This window comes from Plasmodium berghei (genome assembly GCF_900002375.2).
Source record: "Plasmodium berghei ANKA genome assembly, chromosome: 8".
Classification (NCBI taxonomy): domain Eukaryota; phylum Apicomplexa; class Aconoidasida; order Haemosporida; family Plasmodiidae; genus Plasmodium; species Plasmodium berghei.
In genome coordinates this window covers 142,940-169,211 of record NC_036166.2, presented here as the reverse complement: position 1 = coordinate 169,211, position 26,272 = coordinate 142,940, and the positions used below count along the sequence as shown (strand labels likewise).

Sequence of the window (26,272 nt, the reverse complement as noted above, 5' to 3'; positions counted from 1 at the left end):
CCTTGATATAATATGGATACATATCAATTTTATGAACAAACACACATAAATAAATATATAAAAAACCTTCACTTTTTAATGACATATAAATAAATGTAATTGTGAGTGTTGTGTTTAACGAAAAAATGTGAATAAATATTTTAAAGCATTTTTTTTTTATTCATTTAAGATATATTTTATCACCCATGAGTATTTATGAATTATTCTAGATTTTTTAATTTATTTCCAAAATTACCTATATATTTTTCCTTTATCAAGCATACATTTATTTTTATATATTAAAATATATGGAATGGTCTTATGTATTACATCCCACTTTTTCTATTTGTGTATGTATAAAAATATCGACAAAAATTAATAAGGGGAATTAAAAAAAAATGGGATATAACGATCATTTCATCTTTTTTATTTTATAAAAAATTATATTTTTAATAAATATAAAATTTGTGTTTATGTATAATGCAAAATTATTTTATATTTGTGTATGCCCTTTTCTTATTTCCTGGAAATTATGCTAAATTATTGCACTTTTTTTTAAGCATATTTTTATTATATTATGAATAAAAGGTATTAAGAGTCATTTTTTATCATTATTTTTTTTCTTTTTTGATAAAATTCAAACTTTTATTTTGCTTTAGCATAATTATTTTTCTGTGTGTATATTTTTTATTTTTCCATCCATTACACATTATTTATTCATACATTTTTATGTTTATTCATTATCACGTAATAATTTTTCGTCTATTTTTTCTTTCTCTCCCCTTTTAATGAGGAAAGATATTTAAGATAAAATTTTTAATTATAAAGGTATAAAATGGTTACAAAATTATAGCAAAAAATAATTAATAAAATAAAATGAAACTATGTATAACAAATGCAAAGCAAATAGTACAATGATGTTGATGATGTTAAAAAAATGTGTATTATAGAGATATGGAAAAATGACATGAAAAGGTATCATTTATAGTTCGCTACAAATATATTATAGCATATTTTTTTTTCTTCTATTTTTATTTTTTAATCAATATAGTATCATAATTGTAATTGTTTAAAAAACTGTTCATAAGGTTAAATGAGACCATATATGAATTTATATTTTCGTTAGAATTAAAAATAATTTGAACAGCTAAATATTTTTCTTCGCTTGTTTGGATAAGCATAGGTATTATATAATTAAAAAACATTGTATTTATATATATGTTTGTTATTTGATAATTGCTAAATTTATTAATAATAGGAGTGTTATATAAAATTTCATAACTTTGATCATTAATATCATCATTATTCAAAATTTTGATATTGTTTTTTTTTAAATAATTGTAAAATGCATTATTTTTATAATTTTTTGTTTTTCCTTTTTGCACACATATGTGTTGGAAAAATTTAATAATTTGTACGTATTCGTTAATGTCTATTTTATTTTTTTCGCTAGTATTGTAACTGTTGTTATCATTTTGAGAAAAAATTTTGCAATTTAAAATATAATTTGTTCTTAAAGAATTTGCTTTTTTCATATTATATATTATAGATAATATTATATTTCTATAAATATATGAATATTTATAATTATAATATAAATTTTTGAATTTTTTTACAAAAAAATGTTGCATTTTCATATTCTCTATAAAATTTTTATCTTGTACAATGAAATTTATATTATGTTTAAAAATAAATAAAAAATAATTTATTAACAAAGAAAATTTTTGTTTACTTAATATGTTATATTTATTCTCTATATTTTTTTCAATGGAATGTGATATATTTGAAAGGGTTTCAGTATGTTTGTATTCACTAATAATATTGTTTACAGATAAGCTCATATTTATTTCCCCAGTAATATTGTCACATTTTTTAGTATCATATGGATACAAATTTTGTTTTTTTATTTCATCAATCTGATGATAATCATAATGGGGATTATTTAACTCATCAGTTTGGGAATTTTCGTATTCTTTGATATTTAAAACATCCAAAAAATTAGTTTTCAAGTGTAATATAATTTTATTAAAATTATTCAACATATTTTTATAATAATTTTGTTCATAAATTTCTCCATGCATGTAATAATAATTAAAGTTGTCATGAAGTAAATTTGAATGTGTAAAGATATAAATAAAAATAAATCTGATAAGTAAAAACTCGTAATTATCATCTTCATTTTTTTTTTTAAATAATAAATTATAATTTTTATTTCTAATAGAAATGTTTTGTAATTTGTTCTTATCTATATAATTTGAATTTTGCTGATTTGTTTTATTTGGTACATATATATGTTTATTTTCATCCAAATAATTTTTTATAAAATCATAATTTTTATCATTTTTTTTTTTTAACTCATTTAATGAGGATACTAAGTTTTTGTCTATATCCCCATCTTCATTAGTATTGGTATTCTTTTTGTTAATCCCATATTTTTTCTTTATATATTTTAATAGTAAAAATATAATTATAGATACATTTTCTTTTTTTTCTTCTCTTAAAACAAAATGTTGTATTAAAATCAAAATTGAATTGATATTTATTTTGTCTATTTTTATAAGTATATGTTTTTCGAATATAGAAAGATCAATGATATCTCGTATATTTAATTCTGAGAAAGATAACAATATGTTACACATTGAAGAAAATACATATGTCTCCTTTTCAATATTATCATTGCAAATAATGTTTTTTTTTACAATTTCTATAAAGTTTAACAAATATAAATTTATAGAATTTCTTTGTATATTTAATTGTGTATAAGAAAATAAAATTTTGTCAATATCAAAAATATTGATATTGTATTTCCACACATTTTTGTCAAAAAAATTAAATAAATAGTCACTAAACTTGTTATCGTAATTATTATTTTTAAGTAATAATAATATGTCCAATATGTGCATGAAATAACTTTTATTTTTTACATTTATTATAGTTATGTCATTTTTATTTTGTTCTTCTAATTTCATTATTATATCATTTTTATATATTTTTTTTTTTTCAAAATTTTTTTCAATGTTGCTTTTATCTTCTATTAATTTGTCATTCCCCATGTTATTATTATAAATTTCATTTTCTGTTTTTAGAAATTTGGGTAAACCATTTGAATAAGTACTTTCTTTCATTATGCTTTTATTTTCTGTATTATTCATAATGTTTATAGGCATAATGTTACACATTTTTGAATTTAAATTTGTATAGTTATGTATATTACTATATTTTTTCAAATCTACATCATTGTTATATGAATAAATTCGTTGTATTTTTTTGTATACACATAAAAAAAAAATGTTATCATCAATAGGTAGATATTCCATATCATTGGTTCCGCTGTTTATAAAGAATTTGCTTGTATTTTTATACAAACTGTTTTTTCTAAAATATTGTTCATTTTTTAAATTAGAATAATATATAAAATTTAAAAATATTACATATTCATATGGAGTTAATAAATGAGAATAATTATTAAACAAATAAAATATATACAAATAAAATTCTTCATTAATGCGTAAATTGTTTCTAATAATATACAATGCCAAAGAAAAGGTACTAATAAATTTTATATTTAAATAAACATTTGTTTTTTCATTTTTATTTTCAAATTTATAATGACATCTATTTATTTCGTCGTTATTTATTACATGTCTAGGCATTTCTCGATTATATAATTGCATTTTATAAATGAGCTCAACATATTTTTCATATATTTCATTAAAATAAAAATTTGAATAATCATAATGTAGTAACATCAAAGAAAATAACTCTACATTTTGTATAAATTCAAAAGAATTGATTTCGGATTTTAGTAGTGTATTAATAAGATAAATATTAAAAGAGCTATTATTATATATTACATTATTTTTTAGTTGGTAAAAAAATAAATAGTTTATATCCTTTAATGTAAATGGTGTTTTAGTAATTATATCTACAGAAATTTTCTGATCATATTTATTAATATCTTCATTTTTTCTATTTTTTTGGTTATTGAAAAGTAAAAAAAAAAAAAAAGGATCATATTGAGTCCTTTCAAATTTATTTATTTGCAATAATAAGCATATATTTTTAATAGACAATGGATATGTATTTTTTTTTAAAATCATAAATAAATAATCGTAAAATAAATTAAAAAAATATACATTTAAATTATTCTGTCCCATTATTAATATGTTTAGAAGATTATTTAAGTCTTTCTCATTTTTTATTTGATTTTTGCTATTATTTTCATGGATATTATAAATTTCATTTTTTAAAAATACACATAAATATGTAATTATATAGCTAATGTCAAGATTTACATTTCCTTTATTATTTTTGTTAAGAATTTTTTTTTGTACCACACACATTTTATAATAGTTTATAGAATATGTTAATTTATATAAATCGAATATCGTTACATTAATTTTTTTTTTTTTTTCTCTTAATAATTTTATAAATTTGTAAAGAAATATTTGTACATAATCTATGCTCTTTTGTTTGACATTATTTTGTTTCATTAATTTAGGAGGTTTATCTAACTCAGTATTTATTCTATTGTTAACCATATTATGAGTATTATCCTTTTGTTCTTTTCCAAATGTATTGTCTCCAAGAAAATCCGAATCTCGTATATCGGAATAAATTATGCTTTCTTGATTTATTTCATTTCTTTGCGTTATTATATGATCTGATATATCTTCAACATTACCACTGTTCAATGTATCACTATGATGTGTAATATTATTCGAATTGTTATTTGTTGTTACCCCATAATTTACATTATTATTATTATCATCAATATTTCTTAACAAATGATATTTTTTATATTTTACAGCCAAATAAACAATATTAATGATTTCGAAATCTAAGAGACAATCGATATTTTTATAAAATATAAAAAAATATCTATTCAAATATATTTGGTCATAATTTATTAATTTATTTTTTACTAATGATAATATTTTTCTCGTTTTTTTTAGCCTCGATTTATCCAAAATATTTTCATATAGGAATTTTTTTTCGTCTTTTTTATTTTCATCACCATTTGGAGGCAAGTAATTTGTTGTAATAGTAGGAGATGTCTCTTTTATCTTCTTTAAATTTTCGACATTTTCAAAATTAAAGATAAAAAATTCTGAATATAATTTCTTCGATATTTTTATACCTCTGGTATGAATTATTACATTCTTAACATTGCTTATTTTTCTATTGATATGCAAAAAAAAAAAAGCGTCATACAATTTATACATGCGAAATAAGGAAACTGAAAAATGAAAGCATTGTTACGGAAAAATAACAAATGATTGGAAAAAAAATATATGCTCTACAGTATTTTATTAAAATTATCATAATTTAATTATGCATAACATCATTTTTTAAAAAAAATATGGTAATTTTCAATTTTAAAGCTAAAAAAATTTTTTTAACGTGAAAAAAATATATGCATATGTATACCTATATGCTTATAAAATATTTTGTATATTTTATGTAAAAATGGGATATTTTAAAAAATAAAAAAAACGTCTTTTAATGACAAAATTTTAATTGAGTTAATATATATATGAAAAAATATGATATAATTTTGTTCAAGATTTTAATATAAAATTGCAAAAATATATATATATATATATCCAAACACACAAAACACCGTGTTGTTAAGTTCGCACGTTGTATAATAAATAAGAGAAAACAAACAAAAAATCACAGAAAAATATAGTAAAATAAAAAAAAATATAATGAGTCATATATAATGTATAAATTTTAATTGCTTTTATTACATATTTATTTTATAAAATAATTTCAAATAATGATCATAATAAAAATATAGTAATACAAACACTGAATATTCTTATTGGGATTTGAAACAAAAACATTTATACGGGACATACCGTATATGCCTAGGCATGTATGTATGTATATATACGCTATTCGGAAAATTAATAAAACATATTTCTTGTCACAAATGATAAAATAATAATTTTTTATTAAAAAAAAATATTAATGATACAATAGTATATTTGTGACAAATTATGGATGTGTGTGTATGATGGAAAAGTGAATCTTGATAAAAGCAAATTATATACATGCAAAATAGATATTATACTTTTATTTTTTTTTTTTCTTGCTTTCTTTCTTTTTTGGGGTGCATGTGTTGTAACATTATACATACATTCCCACCTTAGATAATTTGTACTTCCATTTTTTTTGATAATATTGAATAGAAGTAGATATATTTTTATTGATATAATTAACTGGTTTAAATATCATTATTTCTTCGGTTTGTGAGGAATCGGAGCAACTACTCATGGACAAGCATGAATCATCATTAAAATATGAGTAGGAGTTTATTTTTTCCATAACATTTTCGTTTTCTGATTTGGTAATGGTTAATAATGCATTTTTTCGATCTTTAGATAAACTATCAAAGTTGATATTATTTGCACAATTTAATGAAAGAATTTCTTTTTGTTTTTTGCAATCATCTATTGCGTTTTTTATATTATTTATTATTTCTTTGTATGTTATAAATATATCTTTTTGAGTTGTATCAACATTTTTGTCATTTAACACAAATTGTATATATAATAATGTAGTATGAATACAATTCTCTAAAATTTTAAGGATATCATTTTTTACATTATAATTTATATTTTTTTCTGTATACTCATCTTGCTTGGATAGCACACAACATCCATTGTTTTCATCATTTGTTAAACTGGATTGATCATTTTTTTTATCGAAAATATCTTTTTTTATTAGAACCGTATTTGTGCTATATTGATTTTTTATTTGTTCTGCAAAAAATTCATTTTTTTTTAGAATTTTTTTTTTCATATGATGTAAAATAAATTCGGCTTGTTCTATAAAATTGTCTAAATTATTATTTAATATATTTTCTAATTTTTTTAATATAAATATGTCAAATAAATTTTCATCCTCATAAATTGACTCTGTTTCTTCTCTTTTATTATTATCAACATCTGGATAGTTATAATTACAAATTTCATTAAATTCATTCTTATCATGTAACTTATGTGATTCATCTATTTGTTTCTGAACCTCTGTCAAAATGTCAGTAGTATTTTTTAATCCATCTAATGATTGTGTAATAGAATTACTCATTTTTTTTTCTAAACAAGTAGATACATTGTTGCTATGGTCGCTTAAATCCTCAACCCTATCCCCATCAAATATATTGTGTATACAATAAATATGATAATTCTCTTTTGTTTCTTCTTTTTGTGTTATATTTATAAGGGATTCTATTTGTTTTATAGGTATTTTATTATTTCGAGCATAATATATTTTATGATGTTTTTCCAAGAAAGATTTGGTTTTATTTGTTGATATATTATTTTTACTTTTAATTATAAAATTATTTATTTTATTATCCAAAGGTTTTAAATTTAATTTTGGTTTTGGTTTTATTGTTATATTTTTTTTTAACAAATTTAACTTTTCTATATTTTTATATTCATCTAAAATTATTCTACTTAAGGCGTTTTCTGAAAATGCTTTTTTAATTGCGCCATCACTATGATAATTACAAATTGAGTTGTCATCAAAATTTGTTTTTTTTGAATTTAAATAATTTGATGGCATTTTTAGGCGAGGATTATGATTATTAAAGTTTTGGAGTGATTTATGTTTTTTAATATTTTTATTTAAAATAAACTTTTTAGAGTATGTTGCCTCATTTAAAGAGAAATTTTTGTCAATATTTTTGTCTAGATTTTCGTCATTATTTTCGTCAATATTTTCATCACTATTTTTGTCTAGATTTTCGTCATTATTTTCGTCAATATTTTCATCACTATTTTTGTCTAGATTTTCGTCATTATTTTCGTCAATATTTTCATCACTATTTTTGTCTAGATTTTCGTCATTATTTTCGTCAATATTTTCATCAATATTTTCATCAATATTTTCATCAATATTTTCGTCTTGGCCAACTTGTTTTATATGGTTACCAAAATTGCTATCATTTGCTTTGATCTTGGGGCTTTCACATTTTTCATCAACATTACTTACCCCAATAGTTTGATAACTTATTTCTTTAACATCTTTTTGATTTTCAGTCTGTTTGGATATAATATTATCATTTAAGGTGTTTCTCTCTTTTGATGTTATTCTAAAGGTTGCTGGACAACTGTGTGTTACACTAAAATGTTTTAATAAGTCTTTATTTTTACTATTTTTTATACTATTCGATTTATTTGTGGAAACAGATTTTAATAAAATTTGTTCAATTTTTTTACATATATAAAGAAGTTGTTCATCATAATTTATTTGATTATTTATAAAATATGAATTTTTCGTAATTTCATATGAGACATTATTATTATATACAGTCCATTTAATTTGATTTGCCAAAATTAATATAAAATATCCAAAAATATATTTATTATTATTTTTATCATAACATAACATATAACTTTTTTTTTTATAAAATTTCTCACTGAAATCTATTAAATTTAACTCCAAAAACCCAAAGGATAATATTTTATATTTGCTATCTTTAAAATATTTTATATATATTTTTATTATATTTTTTTCATCTTTTATGAATGGTTCAGTAATTAAAAAACATAAATATAAGTTGGTTATTTCAGGCTCTGTTACATGTATATTTTTACTTGTACATTTGCTATCTTTATATTTTAAGTATATAACTATATTTTTATCTTTTAATTTTCCAAATATTCTTTTATTTAATTTTAATTTTTTGAAATATAACACATTTACATAAGAATGAGAATTTTCATGTATATTAATTTCATATTTGATACTTCCATTATAGTTATCAATATCTTCTTCACTACAATTGTCATTTTCCATATCCCCTAAATTGCAATAATCATTTTTATTGTTATAAATATTCTCTATGTCACACATTGTATTATTTTGCGATTGTTTTATATTATTTTTAATTTTATATTTGTAGAATTTATAATTATAACTAGTTCGTATTGTTTATCTTCATCATTTATTTTGAGAATGTTATACAATTTTATGGCCTTAAATATTATTGAATGGGTATATTGTTTTAGTGCATTTTTCACTAATTTATTAACTTTTTTTTTATTACTTTGTATACACATGAATATGCATATATATTTCTATATGTGCATACGAGTGTATAAATATGTATTCCAGCAAATTTGATACAAATAAAGAAAATTTTAATTAAAAATGAAATATTTTTATTTTATATATGGGAATAATATTTACTACTATAAACATATTTTGCATATGTATTTTTATATAATATTTATTATGGTTGTAGTTTTAACAGAGTTGTTTCCTTTTTCCAACGTTTTTATATATTTATAATTTTTTAGATTATGACTAAATAAAAAGCTGTTATTTTATTGTTTTAAATTAAATTAAATATACACACATATATGCATAAATATGTATGCATATATGTACGTTAATTAAATGGATAGTGTAAAAAAAAAATTATGCATAAATGAAAAACAAAAAAATAATAACCATTTGTAGTATTGTAATAATAGTGGAAAATGATAGTAAATGGCAAGCAAAACTTTTTTTTTTCAATACCCTAAATGAATAATATATCAAATTATGCTTGTGGTTTTAAAAATATTATAAAATAATACCCTAACTATATATAAGGAAAATTGTATATATATACATATGTATGCACTTTTGTGTAAATGTATTCCTAATTAAAATGTGTATATATGACTCTCTACATTGATAAAAATTTATAGGGAAATAAATAATATGAGTGTTTATTTGTATTTTTATAACTTTTTTGTTAATGTTCCATTTTTTTATTAAATGCAAAGAAATAATGTTTAGTATATTTTTAATGTAGAATAGGAATTATATTATATATCTTGCATACTCTCTATATTAGTATTATAAATACTTATGGCACGTATGTAATTTATCGCGCATTATTTCTGTGCATTAATAATTTTTTTTGTCAATATTTACATACAAATGTCTCAAATTAAAACGTTTTTCTCTTTTTCTCGATTTTTTTTTAATATATTTTTTTATTTTTATGATTTTTAATAAAAATTATACAATAACTTTTAGAATTAGCGAAAATAAAACTATTTAAAAGAAAAAAAAATCTCTATATTTTTCATGAAATATAATTACGTATATAAGGAAAATGTATATAATATATGAATGAGCGACAAAACAATTCAATAAATATATATACATAATTATTATCACAATAAATTCAAAAAAATTGTAAAAAAAAAGAAAGGAACATATAATGTAGGTTACATAAAGATAATTTTTTTTCTAACCAATGATTTAAAAAAGGAAAATAAAAATATATATAACTTGTTTATGATGTATGTATGCATATTTTAGTGTATTTATTAAAAATCGTATATGTTTATACTTTTAGTACTATTTCTTATGTAATATATATTAATATTTGAGTATATAAAGGGCCAATAAGCCTTTTTTTTTGGAGGGGGGTATAATAATGAAAAGTGGTAATATTAAAGAATCACAAGAGCTGGAAAATTTAAATGGAAATGAACATAATGATAACAATTACATAAATGAAGAAGAGTGGGATATAGGAAATGTTAACTATAACTCTTTTGAAAAAATAACAAATGATCAGAATTATAATGAAAATTCAATAGAAGGAATAAAAAAATCAAATAATGAAAATTTTAATTCAATTAATAATGATTATGGCAAAAATGTAGTAAAAAAAAATGAAAACATAACACACACTGATAATAATGAGAAAGGATATGTAAATACCGAAGCAAATAAAAAAGTGGGTGAAAAATTATGTATAAATAAAAATAATTTATTTCATGAAATAAATTTATTAATAAAAAAAAAACTAAAAATTAATGATATTATTAAATTAAATTTATTTTATAAAGACAATTGTACAAAAATAAAACCATATACAATATTTGATAATTATAAGAATGTAAATATGGAAAGTAAAATAAATATAGAAATCATAAATTTTTTAAAAAATTGTTTTAAAAATAATACTCGATTTATTGATATTTATAGTAGTGTTGTAGAATTACGTGGAAATTTTAATGACGAATTAATAAATTTGCCTATAATTAATCAGATTATTTTGCAAAAAATAAATAACAATAGTTATAAATGTAATTTTAATATAGATAACTCTATTCTTAATTATATATATGTAGACCTTTTGAAAATAAATAAAAGTAAATCTAAATTTAAAATACTAAAAAAGATATATGAAATAGAGGAATGGTATTATTATCCCGATGTGAAAAATGAAAATAATAAAAAATCGTCAAAAAAAAAAAAAAAAAAAAACGAAAGTGAAAAGAAAAGTGAAAATGACGATACAGCATCAAGCGAATATTATGAAAGTGATTCTCTTATGCATTTATATAATGAAGAGAAAAAAAAAAATGAGCAAAAAGAACAAAATGAACAAGAATTACTAAATATTAATGACACAAATGATAGTATAAAAAAAAAAAAAAAAAAAAAAATTGACAAAGACAAATTATATATTCAAAAATTAAAAAAATTAGTAGAAGAAGATAGTGATGAAGAATCGATTGTATCATCAACAAATGAAAGTTCAAGCAACTTAGATGATTTACTATATAGTAATAAAAATCATATTTTATATAAAAGAAAAATATTATATACCAAAGATGATAATGATGATAATAAAACAGTAATCAAAATATATAAAGAAACAAATAATGAAATGATATGTGTGTATTATCCAAATAGTTCATATAATCAGTGTATAAGTTTAAGCACGTTGAAACAGATACAATGCAATAGTATGGATGATAATGAAGTTTCTGATAAAAATGTATATGACATTTATGTACGAGATTCGAAAAAAAATTTAACGGAAAATACAAAAAATGATATTTTAGATTGTTTAAATGCTTTAAACGAGGAAAATGTTAAAGTAAAAAAAAGATATATTAAAGATATTTCTGTATATAATTTTTGCAGTGATGATAAATATAAAGGCTGTAATTTATATTTACACATATCAAAAAATAAAAAATGTAAAAATGTAAAAATTGATTATAATATTGATTATGCACATTTTGATAACAATTACGATATAATTAAAATATACGAAGTAAAGGAGGGTATCGATATCTTGAATGATGAAAATGGAGAAAATGGAAAAAATAGAAAAACGCCTGTTGGGACATTATTCGATATTGACAAGGATTGGAAAGTTAATATTGATATGCATATGGATATAGAAAAAGCAGTAAATGAGTTTAAAAAAAAAAGAAAAAAAAAAAACGATGAAGGTACATTTGATGAAAACAATTACAACGAAGGGGAGCATCTTGAAACAAACAAACTGGATTATTTAATTTACAATTTTTACAAAAATTTTGAATGCTTAATTAATTTGATAAATAAATTAAAAAATAGTTCAGTAAAATATGATTATTTTTATCCTAAAATGATAGGGGATGTAAATGAAGAAATTCGAAAACATTATGATAAAAAAAAAGTAATTTTATTAAAAAAATCGAATATTAAATATATCCGAATATTTAATAATGAAGTAAAAAGAATAATGATATTGTTTTTTGTTCCCTATAATTCAAAAATATTAGATCTAGCATGTGGCCATGGGCAAGATATGCTTAAATATAATTCAGTGAAAAATAAAATATATATTGGATTAGATATTTCAAAAAAGGAAATTGAATTAGCTAAAGAACGATTAAATCAAAATGGTATTAAAGGTTTATGTGATAATGATAGTTTTATTTTTTTGCAAGGAGACATATTAAATAATAAATTTTATAGAAAATGGAAAAATAAAAATATTACTTTTGATATTATATCAATTAATTTAGCGTTACATTATATAATATATAATGAAAAAATGTCTAAAAAGTTTTTTAAAATTTTAGATAATTTTTTAGAAAATGAAGGATTATTGTTGGCAACAACAATTTCGACTATAACTTTAACCGATTTTTTGATGAATCGATCAATTTTGGCTATTTCCAATGGTAAAATAAAAATTAAAAACATATTAATAAATGATTTTAGCATTATTATGTTTTATCATTCTTTATGAATATCTATATCATTTCTGCATTTGATTATGTGTACATAATTGTTACATTATTTTTTTTATTTTTATTTTTTTTTTTTTCAATAATATTGGTAGACACGATATCCATAAAGTTAGAAAACGACCTATTCACTATAAAGTTTGATCAAGAAAATTTGTTGAAAATTTTCAAAAACAAAAACTGTTTAGACGATTTTATAGAATATATTAATAATGCGGATTCAGATAATAAAGTAAAATATGAATATTTTTACAATATAATAAAAAATTCATTAGAAAATACAATAGGAATAAAATATTATTTTTATTTATATGATACAATAGATGCTAGTGAATTTGTTATACCTCAAAATCATTTAAAGAAAAAACTTCAAGAAATAAATATGGTTGAACTTTTTAATAATACAGCCATTATGTTTCTTCATTATATAACTAATAATTTAGAAACTTATGAAAAATATAAAAATATAAAATTTTTTAATTTAATTAATAAAACTATTAATCATAATATTTTCGAAAATATTAAATTAAGAATTAACAAAATTCATGGATATGATAAAGACTCACAAATATATTATGATATATGCTCTTTATATCATGTTTATGTCTACAAAAAAAACTTTGATGCATCCATATTGGGAATTATTTAGCTTTGACTTTTAAAGCTTGTTGCAAATTTTTTATCAAATATAAATGAGCTCTAAGTTTACAATCCGTCGTATTTATATCAGTAAATCAACATTTATGGTGGAAAATAAGTTGGAACATTAAGGAAATAAAAAATTAGGATAGTAAACATATAAATAATAAAATAGAAAAATTATTAATCAATCAACACTTGCCAAGATTAAGAATTTTTTTTTTTCACTTTTTGATACTTATTTTTTGTGTATTTTAAAACATAGAATATGAATATATATATATATGTGATACACGCATGCTGCGAGTTTTTGTTTTTTTTATAAAGTTGGATTTTTTTAATAGGTTTTTATTTTTAATTTAATTCCATTACATATTATAAACACCTTTTTTATTCACCCTTTTTATCTTATTCATTTCCCTATTTGTAATTGTTTTTTATTTAGTTTCCGAATTCTTTTAAAAAGAGAGAAAATAACTTTAAAGCAATCCACATTATTGTAAAAAAAATTGCAAGGAAAAAACATAAGGATAATTATATATATGTATATAATTATCACTTCATGGAAAAAAAATAAAAATAAAAGTTATAGAACATATTTTTACTCTAATTTAATTTAATTTTTTTAATAAATTATATCTTATGTGGTAATAATGATATATATCACATTTAAGCTAGCATTGTTTTTTAATTTATAGTTAGTATATGCCTTACTCATATGCTGGTACCTTTATATACATACATAAGTATATATATAATATATATTATAAACAATTTATATTTTTTAAGAACAATTTTGGGTATTATACATGCCAAGGCTATTTTAAAATAAATTGCTGAATGAGAATTAAAAGGAGGTACCTATTTCCAAGATATTTTACAAAGGTTATATTATTATTAAAAAAAATTGACAAAATTGAGGGGAAACTAATGGAAAATTATGAACATATAAAATAAAACAAAATGGAATTTTAGAGCAAGGATAATAGTTAGTATATATAAATAATAATATCGTATATTAAGAAGAGAAAAAGAAAAACGCATGTATAATATATATAGAATTTTTTTTTTTTTTTATCAACTTAAATATGTCTCCTATCTGCAAGGGTGCCCAAATGAGGTATGTCATTGCAAAAAGAGAAGAATGGTATAAATTATGAAATCATCTAGCTTTTTATTAATTTTTATATTTTTCTTAAGTATGCCAATTTCATGCAAAAATATAAAAATTTATAAAAATGCGTTTTTTTTATGTAAAGGTGTAAAAAATGTAAAAAAGAGTTATTTAAGCTCATATATAAGGAAAGACGCCGAAAATTATTCTAAATATTTTAAAAATTCATGTTCCTTAATTTTATCTTCGGGTACAGGTGGGACAGAGGCATGTGATTTTTGCAATATGCTATATAATATGTATATGAAATATTTAGGTAAAATTAAAAATAAAAAATATATAAAATATGAAGTTATAGATATAAGTAAAAATGAAATTGGTATAAAAAAAGTAGAAATAAAAGTTGACGGGGAATATAGCTTTTATAATTTAATATCAGAAAAGGGAATACATAGATTAGTACGAAACTCGCCATTTAATTCACAAAATAAAAAAATGACATCTTTTGTAAAAGTCGACGTAATACCGAGTTTAAGCTATAATGATACAAATATAGTAAATTTTTTAAATATTAATGAAAATGATAATATTTCACTAAAAAAAAATAATAATATGCGTAATATGAATGAAATGTTAGTTAATAAAAGTGATTTGGTTATACAAACTATGAGATCAGGTGGTAAAGGAGGGCAAAATGTTAATAAAGTTGAAACAGCAGTTAGAATTATACATAAACCTACTAATATATCTGTTAAGGTGTCTAGTGAAAGATCTCAAATTTTAAATAAAAGAATAGCATTAAAAATGATTTATGAAAAACTTTTATATTTACAAATAGAAGCTTTGAAAAATGTAAAATATGAATTGTCTAATAAAAGTTTAACTCATTTTGGTGAACAAATCAGAAATTATATTCTTTATGGAAATAAAATGATTAAGGACACACGAACTAATGTTTTTTCAACTGAAATTGATAAAATTTTATCTCAAGGGGAAATTGATATATTTGTTGAAGCTTATCAAAAATGTTTATAAACCAAACAAATTAACACAAGTTTTATTATTTCTTTTTAACTATTTTAGTATCTACAAAAAATGAAAAAAAATCATTTTTCATTGTGAAAACGGCTAGTTTATATAACAAGTTTTGCACACATAAATATATTCTGCATATGTGTGTATTTATCTCCCCTTAAAATGCACATTTTACAGTTTCCTAAATGAGCCGGTTTGTCATTGCTTGACAATTAATTTAATTTTATAATTTTTTTTAATAAAACCTCTTCTCTTTTTAACTGAAAAAAATGACATATCTTTTTATGTTCTTAAACATATTTACATATATCTATATCGAACCATATTATATTTAAAAGATAAATATTTAAAGATCTAATTTTAATGGACATAAGGGGGAGTATATATATTTCTTATGTAGGTGTACTATATACCACAAATATATAAACAGTGTAAAACTTTTCTAGGAAATAAAAATGGAAAATAACGATAATTAAATTTGTTATTTTTTATGGATTTATACATTTGATTTTTACAATTTCGACAAATGTGATTATTACTTTTATGTTTAAGGGAATTATCACTCTATTAAAATGGAATTTAAAGTACACCTATATATATATATAATTTTTTTATTCTATATTTTTACAAATATTTCATGAATTATTATAGCAAAAAATTCACTGCTTTGAGGTGTAATATTTTCATAAAAAAAAATATATATATAATACACCCCTTTCTACACAATTTTTTTATTTTATCTCTCTTATAGATTAATATAATGTTTTTAGTTAATATTTAATGCATAGATAGTGCTTATTAAATTGTCCTATTTTCCTATTCTTACTTTACAAATATACATAAAAAATATATTTATTAATTATATAATAACAACTATAACAATTATATTGCCATATATATGTGTAAACCTCTTGTGTAGGAAATTGGGTAGTGTTCATTTTATTGCATTTACAAAATTTTCAAAATAAAAAAAATAGTGTACAAATAAAAAGGGTTAAAATGAATAATATTTCTCTAAAATTTATAAGTGTTACACTTTTACAAATTTTTGGTTAAAACATTTAATTGCTTTGTTTTTATTGTTGAGAATACTTCATAGTAGTATAAATTGGAAATCAACGTGTACATAAAATGGATATATGAAAAATTTTCAGTTTTTTTTTTACACTTTTTAAGTACACATTAATCTATACTTTAATTAATTTATTTACTATCATTTACCTTATTATTACTTGATTAATTACATATTAATTTATTAATTAATTTGTTTACTTATTTTTTTTTGTTATTTTTCGATTTATATTTTGTTTATGTTATTATAGCTGAATATTATACACATATATATATTTTGAACACAAACTAAGCCATTTGTTTTGTGTAATAAAATGAAAATATAAATATGGAAAGTTTTTTAAATAAATGTTTACATATTGATACATTAAGTTGCAGTGTAGACGATGATGAAACAATTTTTCAAATGTGTAATTCGGCAGTGTGTTTAAAAAAAGGGAGTAAAAATGAAGGAAATTGTGTAAAATGGGGTGAATCAGGTGTAATGGAAAAAAGCTTTTTGTGTGATTTTGATAAATATGTAAAAAATAGTTGTATGAAAATAATAGAAGATGATTGTGAAACAAAGAAAAAAAATGAATATATAAATTTGAATGAATATTGTGAAAATTCTTTTAATAAATTATTTAATATAGAATACGTAGACTTGCCTTTAATATTTTATAAAACAATATATGCTAATTTTTTTAGTTCTTTTAATATATTGGAAAATAAACAAACGGAAAAATTGATAGAAGATTATATACATATGATGAACATATTTTATAAAATAGCAAAAAAACAAAAATATATTTTATTGCACAAAGCTAATAGCGCTCCTAATGAAAAAAAATATATTAATGGTAATTATAAAAATGGCGATGCATTATTGTATAGTGATCATATTATAGCAATAGCTGATGGGGTTTCGTCTATAAAAAATAGCGGAATTAATGTTAGCAATTTTTCTAATGACCTTTTAAAAAAATGTCTAAATTTATATTTTTATCAAAATATATATAATGGATTATTTGAAGAGCAAAACAAAGAGATATTTAAAAAGTATAATATGACATATAATTCTGATCAAATATTAAAACCTATTATATGTCGAAGTGCTTGTTCTTCTAATTTTTTTGGAGCATCGACACTATTATTTTCATCTTTAAACAAAGATAAGTTACATATTTGTAGTATTGGAGATTGCCAAATGTTAATTGTTAGGCTAAAAAAAGATTTTGTAAATAATACAATTTTTGAAAAAATAAAAATAAGAGTTACAGAATCGGAGCATTTGGAAAATAGTGAAGAATATGAAATAGATAGTGATAAAAGTGACGAAAATGAAAATAAAAATGAGACAAAGGAAAACGGATTAATGAGAAATAAAATTTTTGAAAAATGTGAAATACCTGTAGTTGATGAAAATGTTGCATATTCTGATCATCTATACGAAGATATTTCTCAAAAAAATAATTTTCTAATAAACGAAAAGTTATCTCAAAAATCTTCAAAATATGAATGTGAAAATATATATCTAAATTCTTTGGAGAATATAAAATCAGGTTTAATGAATATATATTCGAATAACAAAAAATTGATAGAAAGCGATCTTTTTAATGGGTTGTATGACAAAAAAAAATTTGAAAAAAAAAAAAAAAATGAAGATATTATTTTATATATTGAAGAAGAATTTGATGAATGTATGCTCCAATATTTTGATGAAATTTTATCTGATAATAATTATAAAATAGGAGATTTATCATTTACAATAAAAGACAAAGAATTAGATGCTTATTCAAATATAAGATCAAACACATTAATTTCTCAATACATTTCAACTAAAACAGAAAGTGAAATATCTTATGATAATGATGATAAAACAATTTTAGCTAAAAATACATTAGATGATACTGGGTATAAAAATTTAATGAAAATTTTTACTTTGGATAGAACTGACATTTTAAACAATAACCAGAAATATGAAGAAGTGGATATTTTTCAATATGAAGATATGATGAATGACCAACAAATCAAGAAAAAAGAAAATAATGTACAAAGAAATGAAATAGAGTACAATGATAATAATGTGGTTTCTAAAAATATTTTAAAAGAATCAAAAAATAAGAAAAATTATAACTTTAATAATTACCGATTTAGATATAATAAAGAAAATATTTGTGAATTTGATATAATTTATAAATCTAAAATCCAACAACATTATTTTAATTGCCCATACCAGATTACGTTTATGCCATCAAATATAAAAAAGGGTTTAAATAGTAATACAAATAGTATGGCATTAAAAGTAGATTTAAAAATGAATAAATATAGTGATATTATTGCAAAATGTTTAAGATATTCTGATTATTCTATTGTTGATATAAAAACCAACGATATAATTATAAGTGGAAGTGATGGTTTATTTGACAATTTATATGATGATGATATAATAAAAGTTCTTTATAATAATTTTTATATAATAAATTTTAATAATTTTATAAAATTAAAACATTTCATAAACTTTTATGAAGAATATAAAAAAACAATCAATAATATTAATAAATTAATATTAAATAATATAAAAAACAGTACCAAGACAAATAAAATTTCATCACAACCAATATACAATTCTTTTTATAAATATGAAAGATATGATGAACATAATTGTAATAGCAAAATAAAATTTGATGAAAAATATATTCCTAACCTAAATAATACTCAAATATCAGACGATAATAATCGTTTTGATATAATACATTGTAAACAAACGAAAGGAAACGAATATTATACTATAAACAGCAATTCTAATGATAAAGAATATGAACATTCTTTAAAAGATTGTATAAGTAAAAGAGAATCGAATAATAGTATTAACAACAATAATAATAATATGAATAATATAATAAAATATAGTAAGAATAAATTTACATTTTCTTCCAAAATTAAGAACATGTTTTTTAATAAAGGAAAGAATGATAATATACAACACACTCACGATAGTGTTTATAAAAAAAAAATGAGTGATAATAGCTCAACTCTTTTTAAAAATCAAAGAATAAAAGAAATAAATACTGAAAATTATTTAACGTCATTAAATAAAGGAAAGGAGGGAAATGATAATAAACAGTTAATTGAGGAAAATACTTTAATTGAATCATCAAATGAATATGTTAACAAAAATAAATTTGATATAAATCATGATCAAAATAGCTATAATATAAGTGATTTTATGCATTTAAACAAAACAAACAAAAAAAAAATTTTTATTGCGAAGAAAAAAATACCTAGCGACGCATGCCTATACGATACTTCTGATTTAATTTTATTTGACAAAAAAAATAATATATACTTAAATATTAAAAAAGCTTGTGATGAAATTATGGAACTCTCAAATATTTTAGCTAACCAACAACTAGATAACAGGCTTCTAAAAAAAAGAATAAAAATAGACAAAGAAAAGAAAAAAAATATGAACAGTCAGAAAATTAAAAAATATTCTGAACAAATAACCTCGTGTAAACAAACTGAAAAAAATACAAAAGAAAGTAATGAAATTACTAATATATTTTCAAAATTTTCTGAAGAGCATATGGAAATATTTGATAAAGTTAATTATGACGATATTCAATCGAATAAATCCAAAGACAAAATTATATTAACACCTATATCGGAATATATATATGACAAATACAAAAAATATTTTAACATGGGGAAGCCCGATGATACTACTGTCATAATTTCTATTATAAAAAAAAATAAATATATTTGAAACAAACTAGCTATATATATAATATGTTCCGTTTTGTGATTCTCTCTTTTGGGTACATTCCATTTGGGAATATGGTCTATGTGTTTGATTTATATACACTTTTTCATTTTTTTTATTTTTTTTTATTTTTGTTTATTTTATATATTTTTTTTATGTATGCGTTATAAAGCATATAAATTATCAATCTATAAATTATGATATTTGCTAATACAAATTCAAAAACATAACTAGCTATTTTTAAATGTTAAAAATAGAGTAATTTTATTATTTCTCTTTTTTAAATTTTCAAAAATGACTAATGAAAAATATTAAAAAGAATACAAAAAAAAACTTAACAAAAAAAACATATGCATGTGTATGTAGACATCAAAACACATAGAGTATGGCTCTAACTAATAAAAATATACTTTATTAATTATAAACTATATAACATACAATTCAAATAAAATTGTCCACATTAACAAAGGGGATAATAAAAAAAGACAATATGGAGGAATAATATACTGAATATAAACTATACATGCTTAAAAATAAATGAAATAAATTAAAAAAAATTAGAATAAATTTAAATGCAAATAATTTAATGCAGCGAAATATGGGTAATAATAATTTTCATAAGTTAAGATATGCTGAAAAATTATGTTGTAAAATGATAAAACATTATAATTGCTAGTATCTTTCATATTTTCCAATTTTATATAAAATGGTGTGTTTTTAAAGTTAGTATTATTTTTTTTAAAGTTGTATACTTTTTCAAAATCTATATTATAATCATTTAATGGTGATAAATTCATATGCATATATTTATGAATGATGGAATATTTTTTTTGATATTGAATAAATGGATAAAACGGATCATAATAATTTTTTTGTCGCAACTCCCATTGCCTTTTAATATAACTATTTATAATCATTTCAATATGTGTTTCAAAATGTATCAAAAAAATAAACACAAAGTCATTTATATTCATATTCTGTATATTTTGTTTTGTTTTATTTTCTTCATTTATCAAATAATTTAAGAAGTAAAAGGAAAAAAATGAAATAAAATAATTGTCTATAAATTTGTAGATTAATATTTTTCGAAAAAACATTATTTTATCATTATTATTTATGTTTATCTTAATAAAATAATTAAATCTTTCACTATAAATATTGCCTGATAAAGTATTTTTTGTAACATGCTTAATAATATCATTTTCGCTTAATTTATTTTGATCATTGAACTCTTCCCCATTTTCCCTAATTTTTATTGTATAAAAGTTATTTATAATTTGTATATCTTTTTTATTTGAATAATCAAAATGAAAATTGTGAGCAAAGATGTTTTTTTTTTTAATATTATCACTATTAACATCATTTACTAATTTATTATTGTTACTTGTATTATTTTTGATATTTGAATATAAACTATTTCCTTTTTTTTGTATACCTTTTTTTACACATTTGCAATATTGATAAGGAAGCATGTTATAGTTTTTATTTTTGTATGTTCTCATTAATGTGTAATTACACATTGTATATGGTGTTATAATTGAAGTTCGATAAAATGTTTTTTTGGTTTTGAAATAGTTTGAAAAATATAAATTAAAATAATATTTTTTAAAAGTAGATTGTTCATCTTCCAAAATGTTGTAATGGGCATTTTTTTCAGTTTTTTTTTTTGAATCGTAAAGTATATCTTTATCATTTTTTATATTTTGCTTTATTTGGTAACAAGGTAAATGTTTTTTTTTTTTCATCATTGCCCAATCGTACACTTTTTGCAAATTTGTCATATTTTTTGACGAATTATTTTTTTGATAATTAACATTTGGAAATAAATCAAAATGAAACATTTTGCATATAATTGAAGTAGACAAAATCATGAGTATAAGTATAAAAACTTGGTTAACAATTTCTTCCATAATAGTTTCTGTCATATTACTGATATAAATTCTAAATATGTCTTCATAATTTGCATCAAATAAACAATTTTTTTGTTTTATACTTTTATTGTTAATTATAAAATTTTTATTTATAAACTGTTCTTTTTTTTTTGTTATTTGCAAAAGTATGTTATTATAAAAAAAGAAAGAAACAATAATGGATATTCTTATAAAAAATTGGATTTTATTTTGTGTATAATACTTTTTTGAAAAATGATTTATAAAAAAAGAAATCAAAACAAATAAGTGTCTGAAAAAATCATTAACAATAAAATTGTCATTTTTTTTATTTTGATGAAAATTTTTTCCTTTAACATTTTTGTTAATTCCGTTTTTATTAGAATTATTTTTTTTTCTTCTACAAAAATAACTTTTAATTGTATTCAAATAAAGATTTTTGAAATTCTTCTTTCCATCTTTTTTCAAAAAGATGTCAGCATGCATTTGTATGAGAAAATTGTCTATATTAAAGTATAAGCATGCTTCAATAAAATATTTTAAATATTTTGAAAATTTTCCTTTTCTAAATATACTATTTTCCATTCTAATTAATGTCGAACTCATTTTTTCTCTATTAGATATATTTATCGTATCAAAAATATTTAAGCATGTTTTTATTTTTTCGATGTCGTTTCCTTTATTTCTATTATTATTATTATCATCTATCACAATTTGAAAATTATGTTCGATTTGTTCGTTCTTAGTAAAATTTGTTTTATTTTTTTGAAATAATAACTTTCTCCTTTGTACAATATTATATCCATTAACTTCTGATTCTTTGGACATGGTCAAACAAAATAAATCTCGAATATCAAGGGCAAACGAAAATGGATCGTGTATTCTTTTTAAAACTATAATTTTTTTTTCACTTTTATTTTTATTGTAATTAATATGGAATTTTAAATAATTCCAAATTTTCTTCTTGTATTTATTTGAACAAAGAAGCTTGTTTCCCCTCCATTTTTCATTCTGATATAATTTTTCTATATTTGTTTTTATTAAAGATTGGTATTTTTTTTTCAACAAATTAGTATATTTTGACACAAAAAATATTTTTTTTCTTTGATTGTATTTACTACAATTTCTGTAATAACTATTACTTATGTATTTTCTGTATTTGTCTCGATACGATTCCGATATTTCTTTAAGTTTATTTTTGTTATTTTTCATTGCAATTTGATATAAAATGGTGTGTGAATTTTTAATTTTTATAAAAGGTATTACACTATCAAAATTATAAAAAATAAATTGTATATTATAAGCATTTGATATTAAGAATAATATATCATATATATGAAATATTCTTAATTTTAAATCATCAATTTCTTCGCAGTATTTTTTTTTATAAATATTTTTATTATTATATAATCCAATATAAAAAAATTTGTTGGTTAACAAAATTGAATAAAATAAAAGAAGTGTATGTCCCATATGTATTTTATCAAAAGTTCCTGCAAATAAACCTATATCATTTTTATTTAAGCTTTTGTATACAGTTTTTTGAATTTTATACTTTTCAATTTTTATGTCAGTTTGTTTTTTATATTTATTTCTACATCTACCTTTATCTATTTTTACACATTTTAAAATGTGTTTTGTTTTTGTATTTATTTTAATATATGAATCATTTACCTTTTCTTCTTGTTTTAATTCTTTCCAGTTGTTCATATTTTGTGTATTACTGTTTTCACAAAATTTAAGAAACTCATTTATGTTAATGGAAGTATTATTATTGTTTTTATTGTTTGTACTATTGTTACCATTAATAATATTGTGGATAGTTTTTTTTTTTTTTTTTTTTTTTGATCTACATTTTTCCTCATTCACGGTGATAAAATCAAGTCCATATATTTTTTCATATATATGTGTAACATTTTTGCTATGCTTATTTAATATAATAAATAATCCATAATACATTTTAAGTTCATTTAAAATACTTTTTGATAATATATGTTCATAATAATTAGTGATTAGAAAATTTTGAAAATATATATACGAGTATAATTTGTGTAAATCTGATATTGGCAAAACAACACGAACTATTTTCTCTAATTTTTTTTGATAAATTTGTTCAATTATATATTTTAAATAATAAAACGTGGACATTTTTAAAATACATTTTGAACTAACAAATTTTATAAACAAGTAGACATTTTCGACTTTGTTTTTTAGTTTAATAATTGATTTAATTATGAGTTTAACATTTTTCACTATTTTTTCATAAAATTTATTTTCCACAATTAATTTTAAGATTTTGCTTTTATTTATAAAACTAACATTATAATTCTTCAATATTTTGTATAAATATGTTCCAATGTTGAAGTTGTTAAATTTTTTATTTTTTGCATACCATGATATTTTCCTTGCATTAGTTTTTGTATATGTAATAAAATTATAGTCTTCGACAATTAAAAACCCATTTTCGTAAACTGGCCTGTTTTTCATTTTTCCTACTATTTTACACTTTCGCTAATACGATAATAAAATAAATGCAATCATACCTGTATATATGTACAAAGTACAAATAGGTGAATAAATATGGAAAAGGTTGCATATGTGTTTAGTTGCTGGATTATTTCAAATATATTAAACATAAAAGAAAGGAAACAATACGATTTCATCATAAGTTTTGTTTATGATAAACTAAATATGTTACATTAAAGTTGTGTATTTTTTTGGGAAATTTTGTAGTTTTAATAATATTTATTTTATTATATATATTTTATTTATGATAATTTTTATTTTAATTATGTTTATTACTTTTATTTATGTTTTGTTTACAATTTTTATATGTTTTGTAACATTTGTTTTTAATTATATCTTTTTTTTTTTCACGGTTCATCGTGGGTATGTAAAAAAATTAAAATAATAATAAATAAAATGTAATGAACTAAAAATTTTAAGAGATACATCATTAAAGAACATTAGTAAAATGTAATACAAAAAAATAAACAAATTAAAATTAAAAAGCTTATTGATATATAATTTTCCTTTATTGCACAATATTATCATTCCATAGTATTAATAAAATATATTCATAAATATTATCATTTATACCTTATTTATAAACTTATTTTTTTTATCCATATACATACTTTTATGAAAAATATAAAAAAACAATATTTCAATATGACATACCAACTATCTACACACTATTAAGTTGTATAAAAAGTGAATTAAACTAAATATCGTTGTTTTAAAAAATAAGACGACCTTATCATGTATGTAACTACTCAGAGGGTATCCTATTTCATTTGCTTTGTAAAACAAGTCGTTTGGAGAAATATGAAACTTTATTCTTAATTATTTCGATTTAATTTTTTATCATTCCTTTTTTATCTTTCCATTTTTATACCAATTTATTGATTATTAGTCCATCCTTAACATACATAATAGCAAGTTTGATATATGTAATATAAATTATACGGTATTTATTCAGGGATATATAAGTTTAATTAATACCCTCAAAAAACGAAATGTATATACTTTCACAATTGCCTAATTTTAATATAATTCATTTTGTTTATTCAGAAAATATAACAATAATTTTTAAAAAGTAACAATTACTTTTTCCCCTTAAATAGAAATACATATCAAATTAATATTTATCATTGATATTCTTAAAAAGTTATATATATAGGTATTAAATATTTTATTCTATATATTTATTATAATTGCATAAAATAATAATTTATGT

General features: G+C 19.9%; 6 protein-coding genes across 6 annotated transcripts; 3 read left to right on the top strand and 3 right to left on the bottom strand.

Moving 5' to 3' along the window:
* Positions 1 to 1,010: 1,010 nt before the first annotated feature.
* PBANKA_0802900 (conserved Plasmodium protein, unknown function) lies at positions 1,011 to 5,204 on the bottom strand (the record flags this gene model as incomplete). Its single annotated transcript, XM_034564177.1, has 1 exon — positions 1,011 to 5,204. One exon carries the CDS (start codon positions 5,202 to 5,204, stop codon positions 1,011 to 1,013), a length of 4,194 nt encoding a protein of 1,397 aa, XP_034420999.1.
* Positions 5,205 to 6,114: 910 nt separating this feature from the next.
* Positions 6,115 to 8,850, bottom strand: PBANKA_0802800 (conserved Plasmodium protein, unknown function; the record flags this gene model as incomplete). The annotated part of the gene is made up of 1 exon (XM_034564176.1): positions 6,115 to 8,850. The coding sequence occupies one exon, from the start codon at positions 8,848 to 8,850 to the stop codon at positions 6,115 to 6,117; it is 2,736 nt and encodes a 911-aa protein (XP_034420998.1).
* A 1,582-nt stretch (positions 8,851 to 10,432) lies between these two features.
* PBANKA_0802700 (mRNA cap guanine-N7 methyltransferase, putative) lies at positions 10,433 to 13,686 on the top strand (the record flags this gene model as incomplete). The annotated part of the gene is made up of 2 exons (XM_034564173.1): positions 10,433 to 12,971; positions 13,133 to 13,686. 2 exons carry the CDS (start codon positions 10,433 to 10,435, stop codon positions 13,684 to 13,686), a joined length of 3,093 nt encoding a protein of 1,030 aa, XP_034420997.1.
* Positions 13,687 to 14,832: 1,146 nt separating this feature from the next.
* On the top strand, positions 14,833 to 15,825 carry PBANKA_0802600 (peptide chain release factor 2, putative; the record flags this gene model as incomplete). The annotated part of the gene is made up of 1 exon (XM_034564172.1): positions 14,833 to 15,825. The coding sequence occupies one exon, from the start codon at positions 14,833 to 14,835 to the stop codon at positions 15,823 to 15,825; it is 993 nt and encodes a 330-aa protein (XP_034420996.1).
* A 1,399-nt stretch (positions 15,826 to 17,224) lies between these two features.
* On the top strand, positions 17,225 to 20,647 carry PBANKA_0802500 (protein phosphatase PPM12, putative; the record flags this gene model as incomplete). Its single annotated transcript, XM_034564171.1, has 1 exon — positions 17,225 to 20,647. One exon carries the CDS (start codon positions 17,225 to 17,227, stop codon positions 20,645 to 20,647), a length of 3,423 nt encoding a protein of 1,140 aa, XP_034420995.1.
* A 554-nt stretch (positions 20,648 to 21,201) lies between these two features.
* PBANKA_0802400 (phosphopantetheine adenylyltransferase, putative) lies at positions 21,202 to 25,020 on the bottom strand (the record flags this gene model as incomplete). Its single annotated transcript, XM_034564170.1, has 1 exon — positions 21,202 to 25,020. The coding sequence occupies one exon, from the start codon at positions 25,018 to 25,020 to the stop codon at positions 21,202 to 21,204; it is 3,819 nt and encodes a 1,272-aa protein (XP_034420994.1).
* Positions 25,021 to 26,272: the final 1,252 nt, after the last annotated feature.